The sequence below is a fragment of the Chanodichthys erythropterus genome, chromosome 4, assembly GCF_024489055.1.
Source record: "Chanodichthys erythropterus isolate Z2021 chromosome 4, ASM2448905v1, whole genome shotgun sequence".
In the NCBI taxonomy this organism is placed as follows: Eukaryota; Metazoa; Chordata; class Actinopteri; order Cypriniformes; family Xenocyprididae; genus Chanodichthys; species Chanodichthys erythropterus.
The window spans coordinates 30988404-31003932 of record NC_090224.1 but is presented as its reverse complement, the minus strand read 5'-3'; the positions used below and the strand labels follow the sequence as shown (position 1 = coordinate 31003932).

General features: G+C 36.5%; 2 protein-coding genes across 2 annotated transcripts; one reads left to right on the top strand and one right to left on the bottom strand.

Moving 5' to 3' along the window:
• Positions 1 to 553: 553 nt before the first annotated feature.
• On the top strand, positions 554 to 6121 carry cgrrf1 (cell growth regulator with ring finger domain 1). The gene is made up of 6 exons (XM_067384737.1): positions 554 to 758; positions 949 to 1085; positions 1175 to 1352; positions 5155 to 5302; positions 5374 to 5481; positions 5659 to 6121. Exons 1-6 carry the CDS (start codon positions 655 to 657, stop codon positions 5995 to 5997), a joined length of 1014 nt encoding a protein of 337 aa, XP_067240838.1. The 5' UTR covers positions 554 to 654; the 3' UTR covers positions 5998 to 6121.
• Positions 6122 to 6300: 179 nt separating this feature from the next.
• Positions 6301 to 15273, bottom strand: psmc6 (proteasome 26S subunit, ATPase 6). Its single transcript, XM_067384736.1, has 14 exons — positions 15155 to 15273; positions 14669 to 14748; positions 14518 to 14557; positions 14380 to 14432; positions 12622 to 12689; positions 11849 to 11963; positions 10932 to 11019; positions 10750 to 10811; positions 10507 to 10630; positions 10361 to 10422; positions 8853 to 8973; positions 8683 to 8763; positions 8510 to 8581; positions 6301 to 6773 (listed from the first exon to the last, which is right to left on the bottom strand). Exons 1-14 carry the CDS (start codon positions 15237 to 15239, stop codon positions 6655 to 6657), a joined length of 1170 nt encoding a protein of 389 aa, XP_067240837.1. The 5' UTR covers positions 15240 to 15273; the 3' UTR covers positions 6301 to 6654.
• Between the last annotated feature and the right edge of the window lie 256 nt (positions 15274 to 15529).

Genomic DNA, 15529 nt, shown 5'->3' with positions numbered 1-15529 from the left:
CCTTTAACTATGGTTTTGTTGTGGTTATACAAATGGTAGTCAATCTGCCAAAAAACATGGTTTTACTATTAGAAAACCATGGTTAATTTTCATAAGGGATGTAAGTTTAATAATATACTTTACAAACTCGAATACTTTACAAAATCAAGCTTTACAGTATTTATTTGACAACTGTACCCTTATTCTGATTTTATATCACTATATGTCATATATTTTTCTGTTTGGTTTTTGTATACATAATTGTATAATGTTCAATATTTGAAGGAGCATATTTAATGTAAAAGTAATGTTAATGTTTATTTTTAAAAATGTCCACATGACGCCGCAGTTACGCGATGACGTGAACAAAACGGAATCGTTTTTGAACTGTTTCATTGCACTGAGTACAAACTCTGTTTGAAAGAGCCGATTCGCGGAATGAATCGGACTTCTGTTCATGTTCCTGCTGTAGCTGTAACGCTCCTCCCTATGCGTGACGGTATTGGTGTCATGTGCGGATTTGGTCCTCTGGGCCACCGTAGTAGCGTCTGTCACAACCGGAAGTTTACGTTGGTGAGTTTAGCAGGGTGACAGACAGACGCAAGACTGGACAGGACACAAACAACCGCTTTTTTTAAGTATTTAATTTGATTGTATTAATGTAAGATATTGAGCATGGCCGCGGAGTTTTTAGTGATGTTGTATGAGTATTCTCCTCTCTTTTACATTACTGTCATATCAGTATGTTTTATCATCACTGTGGCTGCTGTGTTGGGCTGGTAAGTCCATGTTTATCAGGATAATAAATGAGCATTTTAGTCTAGTGTTAAGGTGGTGGACTATGTGTGATATTGATTTTTCTTTTGTCTAAATAGGGGATATCCAGTTGGTTGGTTCCTTTTCAGAAGCAGAAGTCAATTGGCTACATCCTTAATTGTTGTCTCACTAACTTTAGTATCTCCTGTCCAGGTTTGGATTTGATGTTCCTGTAATTTTACGCAGTTCAGATGAGACTGAATCTTTAATTCCTGTGCCTGAGAGGAAGATGGTGCAGGTGACCAATCCCTTCGCTTTGGAGATGGGCTCTGCTGCTTGTACATTAACTGGTGAGAATCAACTCACAATAAAAATGTTGAATCCATTTAAAATGAGTAATGCGTAGTCCATAAGTGGGTGTGTTTTCTGGTTCTGTCAGAGGGTGTGAGCTTGCGGCCGTATTGCCTTGAAGACTGTGTCCTCAGCTGTTTCTGGGGCTGTGGGGTCCAGGCTCTCCAGACGGCCTTTCAGAGTCACCAGCGTGAGCTCCGGCTCAGCACACCAGAGATGTTTCAAGAGGCTCTGCAATTAAGCTACCTCCACCACCAAAGCTTCAAGTATCCTTTTAATTTAATAGCTCTGTAATAACATTCCACATCATCTGTGGTGAGCACCAGATCCACAGGGGAAAGTGACGTAAGCTGTGCCACTTTTTACTTAAATTGTCTTCTAGGAAAGAAAATATCTAAATATATTTCAGGATGCGTGCGCCATCAACTGACATGTTGCTATTAAAATATGACTTATCGAAAAAGTTGTTCTGAGACAGAACCAAAATCCCTTTAAGACAAGTCTTTTCACTTGGCGGCCATCTTTGGAACGCCTCTCGGGCATGCAAGTGCAGCTCCTATGTCTTTGATTGGGGAAACATCAAATTCACAAACTGTTTGCCAATCTTATGATTAAATTTCATATTTGAAATCACCAATGAAATCTGACGACAACTGTCTCATAAATGTTGTTTCTAAATGCTCGAATCATGACAAAAAAAAACAAAAAAACAACTGTATTTTCAGACAGGACTAAACTAATGTGCATGCGCAGTCCTAAGTGTGCATCTCAGAAGTCTGACTATTTCTATATACAGAGCGCAGCGTAAATGAGTACACCCCCTTTGAAAAGTAATATTTTAAACAGTATCTCAATAAACAAAAAAAGTTTCCAAAATGTTGACAAGTTTAATATAACATCTGTTTAACTTAAAACATGGAAGTAAGGTTAATAATAACTTGGAGAACAAAATTTTCAGTTTTACTCAAATTAGGGTGATGCAAAAATGAGTACACCCCATTGAAAGTCTCTGGAGCAAAGATAAATTTTAGACTACAAATGTCTAATTTAACAAGAATTCAACCACAGGTGAGTCTAATTATTAGTTGTCCAGCAGACAGTTGAGTATAAAAGGGTGTTAAAACCTGTTCCCATTTCATGCTGTCAGCAATGGCACCACATGGTAGAGAAATGTCACAAGACCTGAGAAAGAAAATAATTTCTTTACATCAGAAAGGTGAAGGCTACAAGAAGATCAGCAAAGCTTCACTTATCAGTCAGAATACTATAGCAAAAGTGGTACAAAAATGTAAAAAAGATGGAACTGCAACCATCTCACAGAAACGTCCAGGTCGTCCTCGGAAGTTAACACCTCGACCGGAGTGTCTTCTGATGAGAAGGGTTGATGAAAATCGGCATGCAAGTTCAATACAGTTATCTAAAGAAGTAGAAAGCCAAACTGGGGTGACTATTTCTCGTGACACAATATGATGTACACTGCAGAGGAATGGCATGCATGGGTGCCGTCCACGAAAGAAGCCTCTCCTAAAGCCCAGGCACAAAAAAGCCCACCTAGGGCCCATGCTGACAAAGCTGAAGACTACTGGGACTCTATACTCTGGAGTGACGAGACCAAGATAAATGTTTTTGGAACTGATGGCTTCAAAGCTGTATGGCGTCGCAAAGGTGAGAAATACAAAGAAAACTGCATGGTGCCTACAGTGAAACATGGTGGTGGCAGTGTCCTTATGTGGGGCTGCATGAGTGCTGCTGGTGTCGGGGAGCTGCATTTCGTTGATGGTATCATGAATTCACAGATGTACTGCTCTATACTGAAAGAGAAGATGCTACCATCACTCCATGCCCTTGGTCGTCGTGCACTTTTCCAACATGACAATGATCCTAAACACACATCTAAGGCCACTGTTGGATTTCTGAAGAAGAACAGGATGAAAGTCATTCAGTGGCTCCTGATCTGAACCCAATTGAAAACCTATGGGGAATTCTGAAGAAACAAGCTGAGCATCACTCTCCATCCAGCATCCAGTCTCTAAAAGAGGTCATTCTCGAAGAATGGAAAGAGATAGATGTTGCAAAATGTCGCCAACTTGTTCATTCCATGCCTAGAAGGCTTGGTGCTGTCATTAAAAATCATGGAGGCCATACAAAGTACTAGATGTAGTAGTTTTTGTTGTGGGGTGTACTCAGTTTTGCACCACCCTAATTTCAGTAAAACTGAAAAATGTGTAATCTAAGTTATATTATTAACCTTACTTTCATGTTACAAGTTAAACAGATGTTATATTAAACTTAGTCTTGTCAACATTTTGGAAATTGTTTTTGTGTTCTTTGAGATATTGTTTAAAATGTTACTTTTCAAAAACTATCATGTCATCATGAGGATTTACTTGATTAGCTTGATTATTTTCGCAGCTGTATTACAGATTTATTACTTAATCACCCTCATGTTGTTCCAAACCTGTTTGAGTTTTTCTTCTGTTGAACACAAAAGATATTTAGAAGAATGTTGGTAACCAAACAGTTAACGATATTGACATCAATAGTATTTTTTTCCTACAATAGAAGTCAATGGGTGCTGTCAACTCAACATTCTTCAGAATATATTCTTGTGTGTTCAACAAAAGAAAGAACTCATACAGGTTTGGAACAACATGAGGGTGAGTAAATGATGACGGAATTTTCATTTTTGGGTGAACTATCACTTTGACTGAAACATTGAGTGATATATAGTGAATAAAGAATCTGTGTGAAAATGAGACATGAGGATTTGAGGGAGAAAAGCAAGATTCTTAGTGCATTCCAGTGAATTATTCATGGGATACATCGTAAAGTAAATCAGGATAGCATACCACAAATGCGCAGTATATGTTATCTTTTTTTCATGCTGATACAGCGGAAAACAAAGGGGGAAAATAAATAATCAGGAGGAAAAGAATTCAAATTCTGTCATTAATTACTCACCCTCATGTCCTTCCACAGCTGTAAGACCTTTGTTCATCTACAGAACATAAATAAAGATATTTTGGATGAAATCCGAGAGGTTTCTGACCCCCCGTAGATCGCGACTTAATTACCAATACTGAGTCAGCATTTTGGAAGTGCTGCACTGTGTTTACTACATTAACAGTGTAGGAGAATGACATTGAAGAGAAGACATTGGCTGCGTTCCACTACAAAGATTAATGCCCTTCACTCGTTAACCTCCCTCCATCTTGTGGACACTGATATGCGTCATTGCTTACGTTGCATGAGTGCCCACTACTGGCGGAACTCGTACATAAGGTTTAGATGGAACGCACTAAGCCCTTGATCACTTGGAATTCACTATGGCTGATTTATTATTTAAACCCCTTTTTTACTTATGAATTTGTTTAATGCACCATTCTATATGCATATACGTTGTTAGAGAAAATATAAAATCCTATAGGTATATTAGCTGTTGGAGAAAAATAAAATATCAATAGTATAAACTTTGACTGTGAACATGAGGTAGCTACAAGTATTATGCGATTAAATCTCAACTTAATATATTATACACTATAATGCGAATAATTCTTAAAATAATTAATATATAACACTTCAGTTTAGCATGATCTGCTGTTACGTCACAATCAAGTTGAATTGTGGGATATAGAGCTGCTTGTCAGAGTAGACTCACTCCCTTGGTCAAAACCGAGGGTTTGTCCATATAAACTTCCCTCACCCACTTCTCAGTGAAACGTACTTCAAAATGGCGGCGGGGATTCCCCCGAGGGGAAGTGCTTAGGGAAGTTTGCAAGTGCATGTCTAAAAGTGGAGTGGAATGCATTCAGTTAAATAAAGTTTTTTTTTTTTTTTTTTTTTGGTTTCGTCGCTTCATAAAATTTAGGTTAAACCACTGTAGTCACGTTGACTATTTTAACTGTCTTTACTACCTTTCTGGACCTTGAATGTGGTTATGTGGTCTTACGGTTGTGGAATGACAAGAGGGTGAGTAAATAATGACAGAAATTTAATTTTTGGGTGAACTAACCCTTTAAATTCATAAACAGAACATAATTTCATGATTAATCCTTAACATAATGTAAGTGTACAGAAAGAAGAAAAAGAAGAATACTTCACCCTGATGCCACCAGATCTTGGAGTAACTGATTTTGGGTTGCTCCCCCGGGATAAATACCCCTTGGTAGCTGTGCTGACACTGGCTAATCCGGAAACCAGGGATAACTACAACATTGTAAGCAGCTGAGAGTCTTTCATTACCAGTTTTGTTTGATAGGAACAGGTAGTTATTCTGTTCTTTTCTAGGTGGCTAGTGTGACAGTCCTCCATGTTCCTGATGACAAATACAGACTCTCTGCCAGAATCTTGTTCCAGTATCTTCTCACGGCACATGGGAACTTTTACGACCTGAAGGTATGAAAATGTATTTACAACATTTTGTCTTTTTTTGTGTGTGCGGGCCAATTTTGATCACATTTAACTTTCATCACCTAGTGTCCCTAAAGCAAAACGGGACAGTGCCTTTAAGTTAGTTAATTTTATCTACATCAGGATTGTGTGCATAAAACTTGTTTTTTTTTTTCCCCACAGCCTCTCTTCATGTCAGCAGACAACAGCAGCTTGTCTGGATCCACAGAGCCTTCGACTAGCACTCAAGGGGCAGAGGCACAACCTGAAATGCCAGGTGAAAAGCAGGAGGAGTCTGATTCAGAGGGGGAGTGGCCTGACACTCAAGGCAAGGACTGTGTGGTGTGTCAAAACGCACCGACAAACAGAGTGCTGTTACCATGCCGACATGCATGTGTATGCGACGGCTGCGTGTGCCGCTTCCAGCACTGTCCAATCTGCCGGGCTTTTGTCCTTGAATCTTTTGCTCTGTCTAATCGACCAACTCGTGATATAGAAGAGGAGGACTTAACAGAAGACTAAACCTGTTTAATGTCAGTATTAAAAGGCAAGCCTTTGCTGGAAAGGCTAAACCCGAAAAGGAGACATTGTAGCATCTACAAGGTTAAGAGATGCAGGCAGCTGACCTTTAACCCCACACGTGGACACTTCTAGTATTATATCAATTTTAGGCTTTTGAAGTTGGATGTGCTTGTAAAATGTGTTTAATATAGAGATTAAGTTGAATATATTTATTTTTTTCATTATATTGGTTAAACTAACAAATACACAATTAAGATTGAATCATTGTGGAGTCTTTCTTGGAGATTTTGAGATACAATGATACTGTGGAAAAAACATGGGAGTTTATTTTATTATTTATTTTTTTATCATTGACTTTAAAGATGTGGAAGGAAGCAGGCCAGGCACACACAGTTTATATAACTGATCACACAGAACTATAAAGAGCCTTATCAATTCAGGTCTACATACTTGGCCAACAGGTAATAATTTGTATTAAATTGGGGTTAAACAATGCATTAACTGAACAATTTAAATCACTTGATGGTAGTAATGGAAATGTTTTCAAATGTTGAAAAAAAATCTATTGCAGTAACTTAAAAAAAGTGTTTTGTCCATGGACAGTGTGTTGATATCTGACTAACCCCTCACATGTATACTTTGCACAAAAATGTGGTTTTATACAGGTTTGTAGTCCAGTTTGGACTCCAGCTTCTTGGAGTCTGCCACCTTCCTCACAGCTTTCATAAAATCCTCCTGAGTCACATAATCACGGTCGGCACGAATGGCAAACATACCTGTTGAACAAAAAGGAGGAGGTGGTCATACAGTTGAAAGGCTCAGTCAAAAGTTCAAGGTTAACATTACAACATTAGTCCCAAAAAAACAAACACTCACTGACAGCTATTAAAAAAAGTTTACAAGCAACATACAATTATTTTTTGTCCACATTTCAATGGACAAATGCATCTGAAAAGTATTGGAGGGCACAGACTGAGCTGCTCAAGAGAAGTATGCGACCACAAAGTTGTCAAACTAGTGTTGTCAAAAGTACCAAGTCGGTACTGAAATTTTAAACACCTCTGATTGGCCATTGCGTTCACGCTCTCATCAGATAATGTCTGTGACTGGCTTCAATGATCAAAGCTTCAAAAACATGTATATAGACGTCGATGATGCTCTTCACCGAGCGTTTGAAAGCAGGCATCTATCAGTGGACCACAAATCATAGTCTACATAAACACATTCACCACTTGTTTTCATAGCATTCAACTACTTTCACATTGCTCAATTTACCCAGGGTTAACAATTAATTCTGGGTTTTCATAAGATGACGTTTCACACTGTACATTCCTAAACCCTGGGTTAACATCCTTAGTTGCATATTTGTGGTGTCAGTGTCACTGATTGGACCAATGCTACACGCAACTTGTTTTTATAAAGGCTCTAGCACTGGGCATTCTCGTATAATATATTGCCGACTGTACTCCAGTTGTCACATTTTGTGTCACCGTTCGTCATTTTTTCAAAACATTGAAACTACTATTAAACTTAACTACACAAAAAGAAAAATAGACATGCAGCCCAACATGGTAATAATTCAAAGGAAAAAAAGATGAAAATTTGTATCCGTCGTGTAAACAATACAAAACTTTTGCCCATGCAGGCTTTTTTGAACAAATGCGCAAAAAAAAAAATCACACCATAAGCTATACACAATGAAACTTATAGGTTTCATTGTATTAAAAAGAACATGTAGCCAAATATAAGCCTTTACTGTTATAATATCAGGGATATTTTAGTGGATTTAAATGCCATTGTCTCTCCTGAAACTCTACAGTGGCCGTTGGTCCTCCTAGCAGCATGAAAAATAAAACTTTTTTTCAAACTGAATAGATTACATACACAAAGCGAGCAAAGAGTGCTCCCTTAATGACTGAAGCTGTCAATCACTTAAGTTGCAGCAAGATTGGCTACAATGCTCAACGCTGCAAATCGCATTGTAATTAGAACTGCACTTCAGACGTGTCTTCAGTCTACACAGCGTGAACACAAAGAAGCATGGGACCATTTGAAAGCTGCCTATCAGTGACATGTTACATCAAATATTAGCAGTTCACCCATCAGGTACCCTGACGCATTTACATGACAAAAAATAAAAACTGTTTTGACTTTTCATTTACACATTACATTTATTTTGGAAACCTGAAAACACCAAATTTTGGAAGTTTTTGAAAACGATACCATTATTTGTCTCCATGTAAATTATAAAACGCAAATTTGTGAAACCAGTGACATCATGCACATGCGTATTTCGTATTCAATCTGTAAGTAACGTCAACTACTGGCCTGGCATGCATAATACCGCATTTTTAATGGTTTTCACAGATCTGTGAACAGGAATCATTTTGACAACATTGTCTGTACAGAATTTTTTTCAAAAATGCAAAGGAAAAACTTCAGTTTTTCGTACATCTAGAACACAAATACAGTTAAGGTTTCTTTAAAACAAACTCTTTGGTACATTTCTTACCAGCTTCAGTGCACACATTCCTCAGATCTGCTCCATTGAAACCGTCTGAAAGCTTGACGATGGCTTCATAATCTGGAGACAAAAAGAAATGTGATGAGAGAGGAAAAGAAAATACTCAAAGAAAAATTACATCACAGCTGTAAAAAGGAAACAGGAAAGTCATGGAGGCACACCTATATCTCCATGCTTGGTGATGGGCCCAGAGTGGATCTTCATGATGTCCAGTCGAGCCTGTTCATTGGGCAACTCAATGTCTGTACGGTGGGGAAAGAAAAATTCATTCAATTTTCCAAGCACAGTCACTGAATGTGTGAAGAGGGAGGATATTGAAAGACAAACATACGGATCTTTCTGTCCAGTCGGCCAGGACGCAGTAGGGCAGGGTCTAAAGTGTCCGGCCGGTTGGTGGCCATGATCATCTTGACTCTATGTAGAGTATCAAATCCATCCATCTGATTCAACAGCTGATAGACAAAATATTTGCTGCAATTAACATCTTATTTTTGTGTAAATTTTGATATGCAGAAAGGTTGAAATTAATCACACGCTGTTTCATAACGCTCCAAAGCTTTCTGAAGCAGTGTTTTGAAATTGGCCATCACTATAAAAGTCGTTATTTTGTTTTTCTGGCGCACCAAAAATATATTTGCCGCTTTATAATATTAATATTGAACCACTGTACTCACATGAACTGATTAAAATATATTTTTAGTACCTTTATGGATCCTGAGAGAGGAAAATGTCATTGCTGGCTATGCAGGCCTCACTGAGCCATCGGATTTCAACAAAAATATCCTAATTTGCGTTCTGAAGATTACTGAAGGTCTTAAGGGTGTGGAACGGCAAGAGGGTGAGTAATAAATGACAGAATTTTCATTTTTGGGTGAACTAACCCTTTATGCATTAATTACAGTGGCTGAAAAAGCTCAATGTGCTGCAACTGAAGGAAACCCTTGTAAATAGAAAAACACCAGCAAATTAAGAATCAGTTCGACAACACATGCTGCAAATACTCACAACGCAACCAAAATACTTGTAGCATGTTTCTGTATTTGGCTGCATTACAAATAATCACAACGCAACCAAATACAGAAACGCGCATTTCTGTATTTGGCTGTGTTGTGAGTTTTTGCAGCACAATGTGTTGTCAAACTAGGGGCTTTCGCACCAAATAGTTCTAGGAACTCAGTTATAGGAAGTAGCCACTAGGATAGTTCCCCGAGAACTAATTTCTCCCCCGGGCCATGTTCCTGGTTGCATTCGCACAGGGAATAGGAACTCTGAAGCGGCCAACAGCGGCGTCTTTAAGCACGGTATTTACAAATGCTAAAAACCGGTGTATTGAGGATGCCGTGATCAGAGCTTTGTTGTGTGTCGTGGGTTTTATGATAATGGAGATGGAATGTAAACAATTTACGCGACTGAAAGTGCAAAAAGTGGGGCTAAAAGAAGAAATCTCCTATGACAAATTTCAGTATTATATAATCGTGGTGGAGAAAAGAACACAACCCTGCAGACAACTGCCGTTATCGCCGTTTTCCATGTTCATCAAGTAAATATGTTTACACAGCTTTTTAAAATGCTGGGTGTCAGTGTTTGACATGTATTTGACCAATCAACGTACACTTACATCACTAGTAGTTCCTATAGTGCTGGTTTTGACCCTACACTGAAGTAGAAGCTAATTTAGTTCCTTAATTGTTTTTTCTATTTGCATGTTTTCTTCAGTTGCAGCACGTTGAGCGCTCTCTGTCACCGTAATTAATAGAGAATATAAAAGTTTATTAAATACATTTTAAATAAAGAACATAGAAAAAATTAAACTGACAACTTTTGAAACCTCCTCAATACCTCCATAAGTGTCCTTTGGATCTCCCTATCTGCAGAGGTTCCTTCAGAAAACCGACGTCCACCTTCAAAAAAAAGTGTGTGTTAAATCAATTAAGAACAACTGCACAATTCCCATGGCTTGAATATGATATGAGGAAGAGCATTACCAATAGCATCGATTTCATCCATGAAGATAATGCATGGCTGATGGTCCCTGGCATAGTTGAACATCTCTCTGATGAGTCTGGCACTCTCACCAATGTACTTGTCAACAATGGAGCTGGACACAACCTGATAAACAACATGTTTTATTCAACACTATGGCCTTGTAGCATAACAGTTAAATGTACCTATACTAAACAGCGTGACTCGAGCTCAATGGTTCATGTACAGCATCTAAACCAACATACCTTCAGGAAGTTGCAGTCCAGCTGACTGGCCACAGCTCTGGCAAGAAGGGTCTTTCCAGTGCCTTTAAAATAAATAAATAAAATACTTTGTGTGAAAACAACACATTTGTTTCATATTCGCACATCTCAGTAACTAGCTAAACAAGGTAAAGTGTACACCAAACCATAATAGGGTAACTGACCTGGAGGGCCGTACAGGAGGCAGCCCTTGGGAGGAATGATGCCCACCCTCTGGAACAGCTCAGGATTGGTCAGAGGAAGTTCAATTACCTACAAAAGAGAATCCATCATTAAAACCATTGAAGTTCAGTAAGGTCCAAAGCTGCATTTATGCTGTAATGCACAGATTCAGCCTTTAAACACCGTTTACATTCAATATACATGACTATGTTTTATTTTATTAATGTTTTATCACGATATTATTAAATAAGAGGAAACTCAGATACAAGTGTTTAGACTTAAGTCAGATGACTGGCTATTAGATATGCATCAGATTTTAAAACTACATATGAAAATGGTCTAAATCACAGAAAAAAACTCTTCCTATTTAAAACTCACCTAATGAGCCAATTTGCACTCATCAGCAAAAATGTACATACTACTGTTTTTTACAGAAATTAATACTTTTATTCAGCAAAGACATTAAAATGATCAAAAATTAGTGAATAGTTTAGAAAAAAAAATCTAATTCAAAAAATTGTTATTCAAAGAATCCTGAAAAAAATATGTATATAGTATAATATAATACAGTCCACTGAGCAGCAGACTTGTTTTCATCATTGATAATAAATTTGAATAAAAACAATAGTAATGTTTCTTGAGCAGCAAATCAGCATATTCCATTGATTGCTGAAGGATCATGTGACACCGAAGACTGCAGTAATGATGCTGAAAATTAAGCTTTACCATAACAGGAATAAATGACATTTTAAAACATATACAAATAGAAACGGTTATTTTAAATTGTAATTATATTTTACAATTTCACTGTTTTTACTCTATTTTTGATCAAATAAATGCAGCCTTGGTTAGAGCATAAAAGGTGTTTTGAACGGCAGCAGTGTATTTGATCAGCTGACAATGATAGTGTCTTTCTAACCTCTCTCAGCTCACGGATCTGCTCCGACAATCCACCGATCTCCGAGTAAGAAACGCTGCCAGGATCTTCGTGGGACATGTTGTACACTAGAGGATCAACCTCCCGAGGCAAATACCTTGGGGAAAAAAAAAAAAAAAAAAAGTAAAAGTATTTAGAAAACTGGTTTTGGTAAAATGTACCAGCTCAGCTGAATATTAAAAAGTTTGTTTGTTTATGATTTAACGCCACGCGAGCTACCTCGGCTACATTCGTGGCGAGAACGAAAAAAAAAAGTATTTTTATTTTTTTTTAAAAATTAGATTTATAATTTTGATCTTAGATAAAAATTCTAAAACTAAATCAGGCCTTTCTTCATTAAAAATCTTTTCATAAAAGTCAACAGAAAAATAAAGAGTTTAACAGATTTCAAACTAACACAATTTATAAAAATATGCTTCAATGATAATAGATTCTGGCACAAAGGAGGATCTTAACCCATTCACAGAAACATATGGGTTAGCCTGGAGTGCCCTGTTCAACAGTGTGTATAAATAATATGATCCCAGCGATTTTCAAACTGAACACAACGTTTTGCACCAAACACAGGATTGATTTTATAAAGTTTCTTTGTTGTACATTTAGTTTGTCATTTCTTACAAATTTAAGTATTTATAATAAGTCTGAGATCTGAAGGTGGAATTGGGCATTTGAGCTCTGAAGATGAAGCTTCAATACTGAAAGGCAATGTAAACACACAAATGAACCTAGACTGGCATAGAGACTGAACCCCTTACCTCATGATAGTGAGAGTCGTCATGTCCAGAGCCACTCTAGTGCCTGGTTTAAGCTTGGTTTTATCCAGCTAAAATGAGCATATGGGCAAATAAGATTTAAAAAAACATGGCAATCACACAAAAATATTATTTTTAACACCACTGCATTATATTTGATAGGCCTCTAAATTATAAAGACGAACACAATCAACTACGTGCCTTCTGATTGATTTTATACATTTTAACAAGTAAAAACCTTTTAGTATAATTGTAAAAATGTCCACCTTTAGGTCGTGGTACATCTGTGAAATCTTTACTGATTTTTTTTTTTTTTTTTTTTAATAAAATAAATGTAAAAATAACCTTTATATTGTTGATAATATTTCAAGATTAACACTTACTAGACTGAAGAAACTTACTTTATTATCTATACTTTAAGACAAACCCTGTTAAAATCTGAGTATCAAATATGATATATCAGGCTTTTGAGGAACATTTATTTTTTCACCTCTCAATCATCATTGTATTGCATTCTGTTTTGCCCCACCATAAAAACGACAGAGCTTTGATCTTACTAAGACATTGAGAGATATAGAGTGATTATTAATATTTATATGAATTTTATCTAAGTAGTCTGTTATACTTTCTGTTGTACTGTTACAAGAATCTCATTAACATGCATTGTTAAAAATGCCTCAAGTGAACTATAAAAATTAAAAGAATGTCGCATCTGAAAGCTGCAGTCATTTTTTTTGTTGGTTAAAATAAATGGAGAATATCCCTATATAGCCTATAGTTCATGATAGGCTATAGTTAACAAGTTTGTGAATATTTTGAATAAAAAAGAAAAATGAAATAAGTGATACATCTGTCATCATACAGCGCTATTGTGCCTGCGTGATGTCATTAATAATAAATGCGCACATATTGTGAATTTATTTAATAAGCTTAGTAATCTAGCTTTCTTGGTAGCCTTCAGTAAATTAAATTCTCTAAGAAAATGATTCATAAAACATCAGTTGACCAAATGTTTACTTTCAATTTAATATTTCCATATTGATAAAAATAAATTAAAAAAAATAGTGTAGTTCACCCAAAAATTTTAATTCATTCATCATTTACTCAACCTCATGGTACAAACATGTGTAATGAATTCTATGTTGAATCAAATAAAATATTTCTTTCTGAATCTTCTTTTTATAATGTCTATTTGATGCTTTACAAAATAACGAATTCAAATCATCTTTTGGGGTTAATTTCTCAGCCAAATTTGATGTACAATAAATTTGAGATTAATTACATTAAATAATCACCACATCATGTAATATTTATTAGATTAAAAATGTTAATCACTTCCCAGCCCTAATTTAAATATCTTACTAATACATATTCTTGAGAGATATAGAGTGACAATTAATATGTATGAATTTTATGCAGGTAGTCTGTTATAATGTTACATGAATCTCACTGATTTACAGTACTAGCTAATTTCATCTTACTTTTTGCCCATATAAATATCAGCAACAGCACCAAATTGCATATATTTGCTCAGTTTGGGCCTCTGAATCAAATGTATATTTTGTCCTCCTATATGAGCCATAAAAGCATGATTTATCGATGATACAACAAAAACACGACAACTTTAAGTTGTTTTAATATACAGTTTGTATGCGTCAATAAAATCAATTTCTTAAAAAAAAAGAAAAGAAAAAAAGATTTGACTCATTTTATATGTAAGGCTTTTGAGAGTTAAATATAAAGTACAATCAATAAACTCACCTGTCTGCGACATCCAACAACATAGCGTGGGCCATTGGTTGCTTTGACAATAACTACAAAAGAAGGAGAAATTTAGGAACTGAGCAACATTAGACTGACAATCAACTACACCAGAAAAAAAGGGTGATCTGAACTTACATTTCTCTTCAGTCAGTTGTTTCAGCACCTCACCAACAATCTACAAAAAAAAAAAAAAAAAAGATTTGATCAAACCATAAGAAATGCAGATCTCTAGCTCTGTTCATGTTGGTATAATAAAACTCTACAGCAGATTTTGCTTCGACCTTACCTGTCCCACACTCTGTAAAGCTTTCAGATCATTCTCAGACTTCTCATACTGTTTAGTGAGCTCCCTCAGCTGCTCTCTCACTGAAACAGAGGTTTCAGACCAATGAAAAGATATAAAGAGTTTATTTACATACATGTACAAACGTGTGATAAAAAAGTTTCATCTACTTCATGTATCAGAGATGCTAAACATCCATTGGCGAGTGGTTTCTCAAGGAGTATAAATGACTGAAAAATGACTATTTTTAATTGTACAGGTTATTAATTTTAGCAAGAACGCTTAAAATCATGCTGTGCACATTAATTTATTCATTTTATTGGTGTCTGTCGGTAGTCTTAGCTGTTACCATTAGCCGCTAATTGATTTCAGCACTGCATGACAAAGCGACTTACAGCACAGTCTGCCGAAATAATACAAACAACAGCCGGAGAAGGTGTCAAACTGATCAATAACGGCCTGACGTGAACAGAGAAACACCTTACTTACACTCTTTGAGGCGTCCGTCAATCTCTTTATGCTCCAATAATTTTTTTCTGTAGTCTTGTAAACCTTTTTCCCTGTTATCCGCCATGTTTACTGCCGCTGCGCTCTCTTTTCTTCGTGCTTTTAATATTAGTGGTTGGCAAAAGCATAAGAGGGCGCATTACCGCCCCCTACTGGATGCATAGAGCGCTCGCATACTTACGCCAAGGGCTAATAAGAATTTGGCTGGTTAGCAAAGGGGGTAGAAGCAGTCTATTTTGTATTAAATTCAAAATTCTTATTTTTTATACAATATTGCAGTAGGCCTATTTATTAAATGATTTATCCGTACACGTCATTATTTTTTAAAATCATGTGCCCTCGTGATTTTTAATCAAA